General features: G+C 43.2%; 1 protein-coding gene across 6 annotated transcripts in view; it reads left to right on the top strand.

Moving 5' to 3' along the window:
* The window catches only part of Obsc (Obscurin), a 44,716-nt gene that overhangs the window by 6,654 nt on the left and 24,333 nt on the right, over positions 1 to 13,729 (top strand). For 4 of the 6 annotated variants that reach the window (XM_033482486.2, XM_033482488.2, XM_033482492.2 and 1 more), the window contains exons 2-7: positions 398 to 507; positions 3,320 to 3,478; positions 7,213 to 7,335; positions 7,442 to 7,612; positions 8,716 to 8,797; positions 9,153 to 9,248. In XM_033482486.2, coding sequence (XP_033338377.2) covers positions 398 to 507; positions 3,320 to 3,478; positions 7,213 to 7,335; positions 7,442 to 7,612; positions 8,716 to 8,797; positions 9,153 to 9,248 — 741 coding nt within the window. The remainder of the gene's footprint in view (positions 1 to 397; positions 508 to 3,319; positions 3,479 to 7,212; positions 7,336 to 7,441; positions 7,613 to 8,715; positions 8,798 to 9,152; positions 9,249 to 13,729) is intronic. The other 2 variants (XM_033482487.2, XM_033482490.2) reach the window with 2 other exon arrangements.

Below are 13,729 nucleotides of genomic sequence, written 5' to 3'. Positions count from 1 at the left end.
CCGAGAATATTATTCACGATATCGAAGAGTAGGGTATACCGTGAAGCAACAAATTACTATACCTTTGGTTTGTTTTCAGGCATAAGTGTAACTTGACATTCATCGAATAAGACATATTAAATAAACGAAATAAAAGAACAGAGAAAATGTAATATGTGTCTCGTTCGATAAATATCAAATTAATTATGTTCGAAAACGAACCAAAAGCAATAGCAATTGGTCACCCCACAGAGTAACCCCGCTTCGCTATACTCTATATTTAATTAATACTTTCAAAAGGTTTCGTTTCTATTACATCATCAGTTTAGCTTACTTTATTATTTCGACGAGTCCCCCCATTACTGGTTCGTCGAAATTCAAAGCTGTCACAATGTCCTGTTCCTCTTCTCTGTTACAGAAATCCTTGGACAACTATATCGTCGTGAAGGATTACAAGAGCGACACGGACAATTTCTCCGTGAATGTCGGCGATATCGTCGAGGCCCTCGAATACGCGGATCCAGCCAAGTAAGCCTTCCAGCCAGCTTCATAAAACGAAGGGAAAACAAATGATCAGCGCTTTTGTTTTGTTGGATCGTTGACTCCGCGTGTCGGGGCATTTGCGTGCGCCGTTAAAATTCTATTTCCGTGTGTGTGTGTGCAACGCGTGTGCGGCCGAAAATAATCCTCAGCCCCTATATAGCCTATAGGCCGAGGGAGACGGGCTTGTTGCTAGCAATCCGTCACTTTCGGAAAACTCTTCTGCTTCTCGAACACCTAATCAGCCTTTCCGTTTAACAGCTGCTGCTTTCATTAACCCTGTTCTCTGTCACATTATCGTAACGCATTGCACTGGATCAAAAGATTCATTGAGCTTATCTACCGTCTGTTCTATTCTACTAAGCTGCAACTATCCACCTATTGCCTTGAGATTGCTTTATTCTTAATGTTACTTTTTCAGAGAAGCTTCTTCACGTTTCACATGTTTTGTTTGAAAGTTGCTGGAATTATAAAGACGCTCACAGAAAACGATTTAAGGGGATATTCTAGTGTGAAGTATGTGGCCTTTTAATGTTGTTAGGGAATCTTTTTGCAAAGGAACTATTGTATCTTTGGCAAGCATATTGACAAGATTTATTTGCACGTGTTTCAATGAGGTTTTAACATTTTTTTGAAACAGAAACAAGTTCAAATCAGTGGCATTACATACTCTCAAACATGATCGTTTTTAATATAAGATCGTCTCATGGTGTCCATGATTCCGGCCATTCTGCCTGTCTGAAATAAAAAAAAACGTGCAAGTTCTTTAATTAGTATAAATTTGGCTATAGCAGGTGCTAGAACAAAGTCGGTAATTAAAACGGTGACGATACTTTGAAATTTGATTATCGATTTTTGTGTGTTTCGTTAAATTTCAGAGGCCTGAAAAACAGAAAAAAGGTATAAACTTTTGGTTGAGTCTAGTAGGGACTGTAGCGAGATATGTACAAAATGCGTAGTGAAAATTTTGAGTCGATTGGTGAAGTAGGTTTTCAGATATGACGGTCACCGTCCTGAAAAACATAGTTTCGAGAAGAATGCCATTAAAGTTTAGTATATCGATAATAATGTATTTCGAACATCCATAACTTCGTTGACTTTAGGAGTTCGCGTGTAAGATTCCAGAGATGTACTTTTGAAACTATATCCCTCAAGAACGTGCCAAATAAAAAATGGATTTTTTTGAACAATTCGCACTAGAATACTTTCTTAATCAATTTCTCAATCCAGCCATAAACTAAATAAATACAGTCTTTTCATTGTTATAAAGCAACGCACGTCAGTTACATTATATGGCTTGGTAAGTTTCGCAGTTTATAATTGAGCTGTTTATTTTGAAAGTGTCACTTTGTTTTTAAGTCGATATATATTTAAGGGTTTGCGTTTTTTAACACGTTTAAAAATACGGATGCTAACTTTCGAGAAGATTTACTTGTATTTGTTATCTCAGGATACTGATATTTCTCTCAGTATAAATAATTTCGTATAAACATGAAAAAATCACCACTTTTCATTACGGTAAAGTGACTTGTGCCACTTTCAAAATAAACGGCTCAATTAACCTTTAGCACTCGGAAGATATTTTCGATAAATTTTCCAAAAATTGTGTCGATTTTCCTATAGAAAGTCGAATCGAAATATAAAAAGACCATCGTACTGCTGTGAATTTTTATAGGAATTAATAAATAAAAGAGTTCGGATTTTTATCTATGTATTTTACACGATAAGAGAATAATAATGAAAAGAGTATAATAATTAAAAAGAAATGCCACTTTAACGAATCGAAATCGATAAGCTTTCACAGCAACAAATGCACCTAATTGTAGTATCAATTAGAGGAACATTAATAAAGGAGCTAAAAAAAGAAAGAAATTCGGCGACATTCGAGTGCAAAGGATTAAAGAATATTTCTTCCGACGTTTGAATATTGGTAACTACAGGGAATGATGGATGTCGAATGATATTTATATTTGTTGAAGTCTGTTTGAAATCGTCAATAATACGAGGCAAGGGAAGTGGACCGATCGGTGACTCACAAATTCCAAAGGAAGCAAGCGCTAGAAATGAAATTCCTGTCAGCTATTGTTTCTCACAATGTTGTTACAATCTAAGGCCACTCATTGCTGCACGAATGAACCGCGCGTTTCCGACGTGTCGCCGGAAAATGCATGATCGAAACGAGGGGAACGAGTTGGAGCCGCTGCGCGTGGCAGGCCAGGGATCCGCGAGGAAAGATTAAAGCACGGCGAGTCCGCGTGTCAAACAGTGAGAGATCGGCCCCCTTTTGCTTATTTTCGCGACGATATTTTTACGCGAACGACGTTTCGCCAGCGTATCTCGGCCGCGTTTATAAAATACGTCGACAGCACTCGCGAGTGCTGTGCCGCCGTGGCAGATGGAAAGTTTCTCGGTGAGAAGCATCTCGGTTCATCGAACGGTTCCACGGCAGCAGGTTTCGTCGCCGTCGCGTCGACGGAAATAAGACGATCGACGACACCTACGATGATCGAGCTCGTCGGGCGCACGTTCAAGGGAAACCGCATAATGCCCGTACGAAGGACGCCTAACTGCTACGAATATAGATTAGCATGCCCGCGAATATCGGCGATCGAGCCGAATAACAAATCGCCGGGCCTGGTTTCGCAGCTGAAAGCGTTCCCAACGATGCCGCGCGTTTAACCAACGGCTAAGCTTGCTGCGATTAACGGCGAATAATGTTTAGTCTGCATGGAGCCCGACTAAAATCACCGCGAGGCCCGCGCGAGGCAGCCTCTATTCTCGGTGTTTCGCCGTGTTGTAGGAAGATCAAGCTGGATCCGGATCTGGAGATCGGCGAGATAGGCGACGTGCTGGACAACTCGGCCGCTTGGCACAAACTGTCGGTCAGGCCGCGACGGAAACACGCTGATCCTCGGTCTAAAGGCGTTTCAAGGTCGAGTTCGGAGGTCAGCCTGCAGAGGTATCGTATCTTTCACCGTTTAGCTGCGATAGCGCTGACCAGGCTCGCCTAACACCTGCTTTCGAACTAGCTGGAGGATCGTGTAGACTGCATTTAACGGTGAACGCTAATTAGACTAGCCCGGAAGCTGTAGGAATAAGGGAGACACGCTGAGATATACCATACCTCTTCGATTATGAAATTATATTAACCCGTCAAGGACGGTGTCTGTCCAGCGTACGGACTGTCATGCGGCCACTTAAATCTGTCACATCACTTGTACGTTTCTATGTTTATGATCTATTCTAACAGCGTGCTATTGTACCGCAGCGCATGGAAAGTAAAAAGTTAAATAAAAGCAGGTATAATTTCACGTCGCGATGGCCCCCGATTGAAATATTGATTATTATATTGACATGGCAAGATGAGGAAACTGTAAGAACGATATTAACATATCGCGATAACTTGCAGGAACAGTAATCACGAAGGAAAAACATAAAATTGAGCCGAAAATAGTTCTTAATCATAGTCAGCAAATGGAAGGATCAAATCCTTCATAGCTACATGATCGAAAGGAAACGTATGCAGAGATGGTGTTCAAAATGGAATATAAACGAAATGGCTGAATTACAAAGATTGACTATTTACGATTCCGCGCAATGCTGATAGAAGGACTATTAGCGATGCACGACTAATGTAACAGTGACAGACGAAGTAAAAGCTTCATGTGCGACGTAAATTATCGTCGGCCGCACGGTGAGAAACTACGAATTATGCGTTGTATTGTATGCGAATTCCGGCAGTTTTTAATATTGGAAAGTGCACTTAAATCTAATAGAGAACTCGAATTAAAACAAGACCTCTAGCAACAAGGAGAAAGCTCCTTGGGCTTAATCTCTATTGAAGACTTAGGAAGGTACCTTTACCACTAAAGTCGATATTTCATTTGATCGTTCATGCAACAAAAGCATTTTAGAAAGGAGCCTCTTCGATCATAGTCGAGGGTTGCCGTCTCTGAACGTGGAAGAACGACATCCATTTAGAACGGAGAACTTTCTCTTTGAATCTTCCTCTTGGATCAAGCTGCGTCAAAGGACAAAATTGAACAAAATATCAGCGATCGGGATCGCGATACTCGAGAGTCTCGCGGTCCGGAGCGTGCTCAAGAGAGCTTGAAGATCCGATCTCGACGGTGATCATCGTTCCACGTTGAACTCTGAAGACTCCGCCAAGGGCGCGTCATCGTTAAACCCAAGGTTGTGCTCGTGGCTGAAATATGGCCTCGCCAGGTGTTAGATGGGAAATATATCGCACTCGTTCGAGCAAAGCAATCGCTTTCGAATTCGTTAATGTCCCGAAGAGATCGAGAGGATCGAACGAGGGCAGACAGAGCCGGTGAAAAAAGTGGATGTACGTGCAAACATCGGTTCAACGATCGAACGATATCAGGGGCCAGACACGGAAAAGGTAAAATGGGCTATCGAACGACGAGGATTTGACGCGCGAGCACGCTTTCACGTGGCCTATAGCACGACTATATCCGTGCACGAAATATAGCAACGACAGGTGCTCCGGTCAAACAGTGGCCTGGGCATTACGTTGACGTCGGAGCCAATGAACTGGTCCTATTTCAACCCCCCCGGGGACCCACTGAAAAGCCTATTTACTCATTAATCGTACTGCTCGATTATACGGGGACACATAATCCCCGTTGTTTATTCAGATTCTCTCGCGCCGTTATTATCTAAATTGAATAGCGCGCAGACCGTCGGTGATTTCTCTGTACGAGGATAGAGACCCTTTGATCAGGCTATTACGAGAACCGGATCGTTTGTTTCGCCACGCTTTACCGGGAAAATCTGGTAATTTAACTTCGCGATCCGACTATTATTAGATTTCTGACTGGTCGGCGTGATCGATCGAAACCTATGCGTCACACAAGAGTTACTTACGATCCTGTCGAGATAAATCCGCGGCAGTCCCGAGCCTGATCGAGGCGGTCGACGGCGCGTGTCCTGCTCAAAGATGCCCGAGTATCGTTATATTAATTATATTAATATCGATGATGTTTCAATTCTGTTCGATAATACCGGCAACGGAAATTTACGACGACGTTAATGAAGATGAAACGCTTATAAACGTCCCTATGGCAATAATATCCCGAGACAGTTCGCGTGATTGGCCCGCCGCCAGAATAGTTGCAGACTCGATAATATATAAATTATCGTTCGGAAAGGTGTTACAGGCGTATCGCGGAATTGCGACAGCGTGATAATGGTCTTCGGAAGCCCCCGCGTTTCCGACCTGTCGTTAATATCCCGCTCGAAGCTGCGACTCCGCAGCGCTGGGAAGACATTTTGGAGAACGCGGTGGCGGCGGCGTCGACGGCGTCTTCGCCTTCGTCGTCTCGAAGCGAAATGTCGCGCGGCTAAATAAAATTCGATTGCACAATTTAACGAGCCGCGTTTCGTTCTATTGGCTCGCCAGGGTGCACCTCGTTTCCAAGGAAGGCGAAATATCGGCCAGTTCTGAAAATAAGTTCGCGCCGCGGCGGGGTCCACGCTGAGGCATCGATTCGACGATTTGGCAGCCGCACCGTTCAATGGATCGCCGGTTATTTACTATTTGCTACGCGAACATGTTACATTCTGAAATTCTGTTGTTGTTTTCTGGTGACGTGCGACGGGCCGCGTGTAAATTATAAATTTGTCAAGCAGAATGTATGGTTTAAGTAAACGTTCGCGCGGAGCCAACGTTTCGCGCTATTTTACGCGACGAGGCTGAGCGTTCTCGTTCCCCGGAAGTGGCGCAGGGTTAATTAGACGTAACCATCGTCGCGAGGAAATTGTCTTTTCTTTCGTCAAATATGACGAAGGATGGCTAGACGAGCGGGCGGGTGGTCGGCAGTTATATTTAAATTCAGTGACTAACGCGACAGGCCTGCGTGTTCTCGTATTCGTCGTTCATTCAACAGAACGCAAAATTTGTTGGCGATCCGTTCGGCCCATTAGGCCTTGAATTTGTCAGTACCATGTAAAGTGGGCCAGTGGATATTACTGGCGCAGGATCTGAACATGTTCGTGTTAAATTTACGGCCGCGGTTAATCGTACGTCGAATATGAAATCTGGTGCGCTCGTCGCAGAAGCGGTCGAATTATTCAAATAATTAAGAGCACGGTATCTCAAATTTACTAGTAATCTTTCATTGATAATGTAGTCGATTGTTATTATAACGTTATGAAAGGTACACTGCGCACCTTTGTGCCAAATAAAAATTCTCTGCAACAATTGCGTCAAACAGAAGCCAAACAGGATGTTCCTTTTTTCAGTAACTTTCGTAAGTTGCAAATAACGTATCATTATTAGACTACGTATGTCTATGCAAAATAAAAATTGTGTCCGTTGACTGTAAGATGCAGAAGCTTAGTAGACATTTATTTCCTGTTATAATGAACTTGATAAGTTCAACGTAATATGTTGTTTCAATGTTTTCAAACATTTCTCTCAAAACAATATAAAACTGTTTAAATGTTTTCACTGTTTTGAATTTCATCCATTCATTTTTGTCCTAAATGTATATAATTCTTCAAATATGTTAATCTTCCTGCTATTTTGCACGTAGAATCCGCAGTCGACGAAAACATTTTCAAACATTTCCATAACGTCACAAGTGAAAAGATATCAATTTGATTCGACTGCGAAATGGAATTAGGTTACAAAAGAACATTTTGTTTCATCGATATATTCTTTCGCAGAGTCTACGTCCGAAGAGCAGACTCGAAGGAAGGATGGCTGCCCATGTCGATTTTAATGCAAACTGCCTTAAGCGAGGACTCGGCGGCTGGACACCGACCGGAGGACTCGCATTATCGAAGAGAGTGAGTACGGGAACGAGCCATTGGTCGCTTTAGAACTGTGATCTTAGCGACATCGTTTTACAATTAGAAGATGTTATTAGAGATAATGACGATCACTTTTTCATAGGGCGGTGGTGAAAGAACTGGTCGAGACCGAAGAGGAGTTTGGCAGGGACCTTCAGCTGGTCGTTGAACGTTACCTGAAGCCGCTCGACAATCCGGAAGTTCCGCGGGTCGTGCGCGACAACAAAGACATCATCTTCACGAACCTGAAGCAGATCGCCGATTTCCACAATACGTACGTATAACGAACGCGTTGGCAAGGGAAACGAAGTTCACTGCGACACATTGAACCAGACATTCGTTACAGGCAGAACAGATTCTATTTATTATTCTATGATTCACGTGGCAATGAGTACCTATCTATTTTGATTCTTGGAGAAACTAAGAGAAAAGCTTTTCAAATCTATTATTTGCAAGTTGCTCAAAATATGTCTTTTTTCATCCAAAAAGTTATTTATTGTAGCGTCTTCGGGGTCTAATGTTGAAAAGTCACGAGAATAGCAAAGACACTCGCTCCTCGGGAAATAAAATAACTAAATTTCGGAGCTTAGTTTTTTCTAGACGTAGAAAATGAATGTCCATCTCCAATTGTAGTCGAAACAAAGAAAAGACACGACCCGTTTCAATGAAATAAAAATTATACGAGAGTCGAGCTAAAAACAAGAGTCACGCGCGCACACGATACACGCAGCACACATTCGCCAACGTACGTTTTTCTCTCTCTCTTTAGATCATAAAATGGCGTAAGTTCGATAATGAAGCATAGTTTGTGTGAGCGTGTGTTTCGTGGTGGTTGAAGTGATCCGGTAGTCGAACTAAAACTGTTGGTTCCTGGAAAGTTTGGAGCACCTCCCCTCACAGTATGTGCGAGCACGCTTTCATTGACCCTAGAAATTTATTTTGCCAACGGGAACGACGATGTTAAATAATCAAACGGATAAAACAGTTCTGTAACTTCTATTTTCTGCCTGTTGCCGAAATATATTTCGTATCGTGTTTAACCGCGTCGTTGCTCGTTGGAAAGTAGTCGTCTAGTTTTCATACTCCTTCGCCCCATCAAATATTGTAGAGGAGAATTTGTTCTCCGACGATTTGTATCTCACAGCCACGACGATCTAATAATGTCACTGTGACTTACCCACGACGAAAACCCCCTGTTATTTAATCAACCCATTCAGTAGCCTAGTGGTGCACCAAATTGTGAAGATTAACAACGCCGACTCTGTCAATGTTGTAATTGCTCCCCTATATGTCGCACTGAAAAGAAGAAGGAAGCGGATCCAGGCTCGTAGGCATGATGTGTGATTTAGCGTGGAAATTAATTCGAACCTTACTTAGATCGTTCGGCAGGGTGTTGATCGAAGGCGTCAAGTACTATGCGGATCAGCCACGCATGCTGGGCAAGACTTTCCTGCGATTGGTAAGCCTTTGCGCATTTTTCTAAAATAAAAATCCTCGCGAACTTTCCGACGACTTTGGACGAAGAGAAATATATTCGTTATACTTTAGATTAGAGATTTCTGCGCTACATTGCCAAATCGGAAGATAGCTACGGAAATTACAGCTTCGCAAAATTATTCGAACGTGAAGCAACGTGACAGAGAAACATTCGCTTCTCATACGAATAAGTTAGAAAATTCATTTCATAATTTCATTTTCATATATTCGCGAAGTATTCGGTCGTGCAATTGGTCGTAAATTCGATTTTAGGATCAGTCTCGAATCTTTGCTGCGCGAAGAAGTTAATATTTAAGTGGGACCATTCCTTTATCCAGGAAAGGGACTTCGACAAGCACGTGGCCTACTGCAGGGACGAGCCAGCTGCGCAGGAATTCCTACAAACGAACAACGCCGCACGAGAATATTTTGAGGTAAGTCCCTTGAATCAGCTGAAACCCCGAAAGAACGATATTCCCACGATCGAGCAGTGTTCGAAACCGAAAATTCCTATACTCGATAGTTGGTAAGAAAGATCTCTGTCCGCCATCTTGTCATTTCGACGTTTAGTCACCGGTGGCTGTAGCACTTTGGCGTCGTTCCTTTTCGAATTTGAACAAAGAAACGCGTCCAGTAATCTCACGGCGACGTTCTACTAAATTCATTCATGTTTTATCAACTTGTTCGAGAGCAGTCAAACATATCCGACGCCGCGAACACCGTTGATCGAATCTTAGCTTCTCGATCTCGCGTTCTCTCGGGAGAATTTTTATTTAATTACCACTCGATAGGAAAATCGTAGAACGACGGAAGATGTTCCGGGCTGTTCCATGGTAGCCGGTCTTGTCCATGTGAATCGAAGGAAATCTCGTGATTACGTAACAAGCGGGGGTAAAAGCGGGCGTCTGTCCAGCCCCCGAAATAGCTCGGTTTATTCTCGACGCGCGGAACATCTTTCGCTCCTCTTGCTGATGCACGACAATGCTGATGCCCCGCAAAGAAAAGGAAGAAAGCGCCACGTTATCGGCCGGTGACGTCGCGCCGCTGTCATTACGCGATGACAGCGTAATCCTCGCGCCGATGATGGAGAACACCGTTCGCCGGTGCACGCTATATACGGTCCACCGAGCGTCACTAAACCGGCGTCGATATCCATTGGTGCGAACGTCTCGAATGGAGCTAGAGAATCGCTCTGTAAACAACTAAAAACAATCGGTGAAAAATTCCTCCAACAAAAATATTCAAACGAATTCTACACACTTCGCAACTGTAAACTATCGGATTTCGCGAATTAACCCTTTGCGGTCGAAGCTATTCGAATTCGAAATCCAAAACATGATTTCTGATCTACGGTAGTTCTATTTTATATCATTTATTGCGACTTATGCGCATGATATTGAGCCTGTTGACATTGTACAATGCAATTTTCATAGTTTCTTTTCAAGTAGAAACGAGTCCGATGCTCTTAGAATGATTTTGAAAAATGGTACACCAATTTTTAGTGGCGCCTCGGAGTCGCCATTCGAGTGCAAAGGGTTAATTTTCTTGCAAATTCTAGAAGAGAACTATGTTCTCTACGTTCCATATTATGTACATCGAACATCGTATGTATTTCAGATCTTTCGAAAGATACGGAAAACGGCAAGCGTTAGGAACAAACTTGCACAATCGCGCTGATCGTTTATTTTCTCAAGAGCAGGTGCGAAATCCCAGCAGCAGGGTGAAATTATTGATACATCCGATTTATGCATTTTCTTCCTAAAATCATGGTTTAGATACGTGCGAATTCTGGGATAGAATTAACACCGAAACCTAGTCGACACCGAACCAAGTCGAAATGTTCGATTTCACAGATTTTATTTTGAAGTTGTTGAAATCCCACAAAGATTCCTTCGTAGAAAGTCATTCTCCAAATAAATACGATCTCGTCGTTCTGAAAAAAGCAGCACACATTATTTATTTTTAGGGCTCGGGGCAGGTTTAGTGTGATTATGAACGACCACCGCCTCGGGAACATTGTTGCAATTAGATACCGCGCAGCAGTAGTTACTCATCATTATAATTATAATACACGAGCATCGTGGGTGGCCCGAGAGCTATACTGTGCCCAGTGTTTCGTTACATTGTTCGCTTTTTTTCGTTTTTCTTTTTCAACGCGATCCGCACTGTTATTTCTGGAGTCTTGACTCAAGTTCGACGAGATTTTCATACGATTCCCGGGACTGTTTTAATGATACGGCATTAAAATTAGATCGGTCGAATCGTGTCCGGTTTCAGGCACGGTCGCACCGAGTGCATTGAGACGCTCGTAGATTCGATGTGTTTACGAGCCGCGTTTCCATTTGTCTGCCGTTTTAATTGCAATCGATTTACGTTTATTTCGGTGGCCGCCATTGGAATTGGCAAAGACATGGAAAAGGCGTCTCTGGGAGTTCGACGATGGTTTTGTGCCGTCGATGGGATGATTCGTCTGGATTTCGCTATTCCCATTAATCTGTTCGTATATTCGATTACACGAGGCCGTGGGCGACGTGCCGAGAGAACAAGCCCGATTCTTCGGCGTCTCAGTGCAATAAATTAGAAGCTGTTGTTTAACGCTGTGCAAAAACTGCGTCGAACGTGACGAAGCTAGATGCGAGTGAGCCGATGCTCCTAATGGCTTCGAATATCGCGTAGACATTATTTCGGACACTTCTTCAAAAATGTATTTCATAAAATTGAAAAGCTGGGACACACCGTATATATTGCGGTGTAACTTTGATTGCTTCCAAATGTCCGTTTTCATAAACCGTGTGTCGCAAAAGTCGTAGAATAAGGAACAAACTTGTACCAAACGGAACTAAATGGACTTCTTTCTTAACATGTTTCACAAATCATTATTACAAAGCTGAAGAAACGAGGAACAAACTTGTACCAAACAGCACAAGCTAGACTTCTTCTTGCGAAAATAGAATGAAAATTCCATTCACTTTGTCTGACGTACATCTTTCCTTGATCTGCACCGATTTCCGAATGTTCCGTTATTAGCAGCTCGCCGATGTGCGCAAACGTTTGCAAGTATCGAGGTTCTATCGTAATACGTGTCAGCATTTATTAGAGAGAAAAGCTGCGTTTCCGGTTCGATTCGGGGCGACTCCTAAAATTTGGAGTAGCCGAGAGATGAAGAGGTCTCTCGAGTAAAAGGTGCTAGCAATCCGGAGACGGTCCGCGTTGTTTTTGTGCGTGGTCAGTCCGCGAGTTCGTCCGGCGTCTAAGTATAGCCGTGGCCGTATTGGTCTCCTGGCGGATGATTTTCGGTAACCACCGACTGCGGAGGAAGAGAATCGACAGAGGAGCAGGGACCTGGTCCAGTCTGCGACCAGCCACGGTATCTTCATCGAACCAACGACTCGAAACACGAACAACGGTTGTTTACCTCCCTTGACCTCCGCTAAGGTGCGTCCGCCCTTCCGGTTCGTCGGCTCGCCTTCCGTTCTCCGCGTTCCACGATCATCTCTCTTCGTTCTTTCTTCCTGGAATCTTCGTGGAATCTTGTTCTCCGAGCCAAGAGAATTTACCATCGGTTCGTTTCTTCCTTGGAACATTTGGTGCGAATCGAATACTCGGTGAAGATGATTGAAATAGTTCGACTTATCGTAAGATGGAGAATGTATCAACGGTTCGTCTGATTTCTTGGAAATCGAATGTTCTGTGTCGATCGAGTACTCGGTGAAAATGATTGGAAACAGTTGGACTCCTTTTAAAATATTAATCTCGATCAACGGCTTGCCTCTTTCTTGGAAATATAATATTCGGTGTCGGTCGAGTACTCGGCGAAAACGACTGAAATAGTTCGACCTTCGTAAGATCCTGTCTCGCTTGGAAGATCTGGAAATTGGTTGTGATCATTGGCTTGCCTCCATCTTGGGGAAATATAATATTTGGTGCCGCTGTTGAACGTTAAATGAAAATAGTTGAAATAGTTTGCCCTCTCGTAAGTTCGCTTGGATAATCTGAGAATCGATCGACCATTGGTTTTTTCCATCTTACAAGTACAATATTTCGTGTCATTGAAATGTTCAGTGAAAATAATTCGCCTCCTAGCAAGCTCGCTTGGTCAACCTGAGAATTAATTGACCATTGGCTTCGCTCCATCTAGAAAATATCATATTCGATGCCACTGAAATATTTAACGAGAATCATTTGCCTTTTGGTGCGTTGATCTGGAACGTGTGATAATTTGGCTTCGGGTTTTGTTAACGTCTTGAATAGAGAGACTCGAAGTGTGTTCGATGAAAATAAAATGTTTCTCTCTCGATCGCTGAAACATCGACCAGTGACCATTGTTAGATGTTTGCGAGATCTTTGAAGCAGCTTTTGGGAAACTCTCTCGAAATTTCGTCGAGGATTCCGCCCGTCCAACGGGCCTTGCGATTTATTGTTACTCGCAGAACGTCACGCCGTAAAATACCTAGTCGAACTCTGCTGATTTACTGTTCGTCCGATTGTGAATAGTTGCGTGGAAAATCCAGTCCCATCCAAAAATACGCGAGTCTTCATCCCGGTGTCGAATTACAGTGACGGGCACCACGTGGACGGACTGCGCGAATTAATTCGAAATCTCTGTGCAACGGAAATCGAGGGCGTATCTTCCTTTTCCGGAGCAAATTTCATGCATTCGTAGAGACGAATGACACTTGATCTCGTTCAATTGCTCTTAATCGGTCGCAATGTTCGTAAAGACAAATTATAGGCTACTTCAACATTGAATCCTCATTGTCACAGATCACGATACAGTAATTTCTCCCGAATTCGCGCACGGATCGCGCAACAAAAATAGACAATTTGGGAAGAGGAGATACGATTGTTCGATTATTGATCATCGGTAACTATAAAAACGAACCGCATGGCTCGGATAATCGTATCTCCTCTACCC

Source organism: Megalopta genalis, unplaced genomic scaffold, assembly GCF_051020955.1.
Source record: "Megalopta genalis isolate 19385.01 unplaced genomic scaffold, iyMegGena1_principal scaffold0020, whole genome shotgun sequence".
Lineage (NCBI taxonomy): Eukaryota > Metazoa > Arthropoda > Insecta > Hymenoptera > Halictidae > Megalopta > Megalopta genalis.
This window is presented reverse-complemented; position numbering and strand designations above follow the sequence as displayed.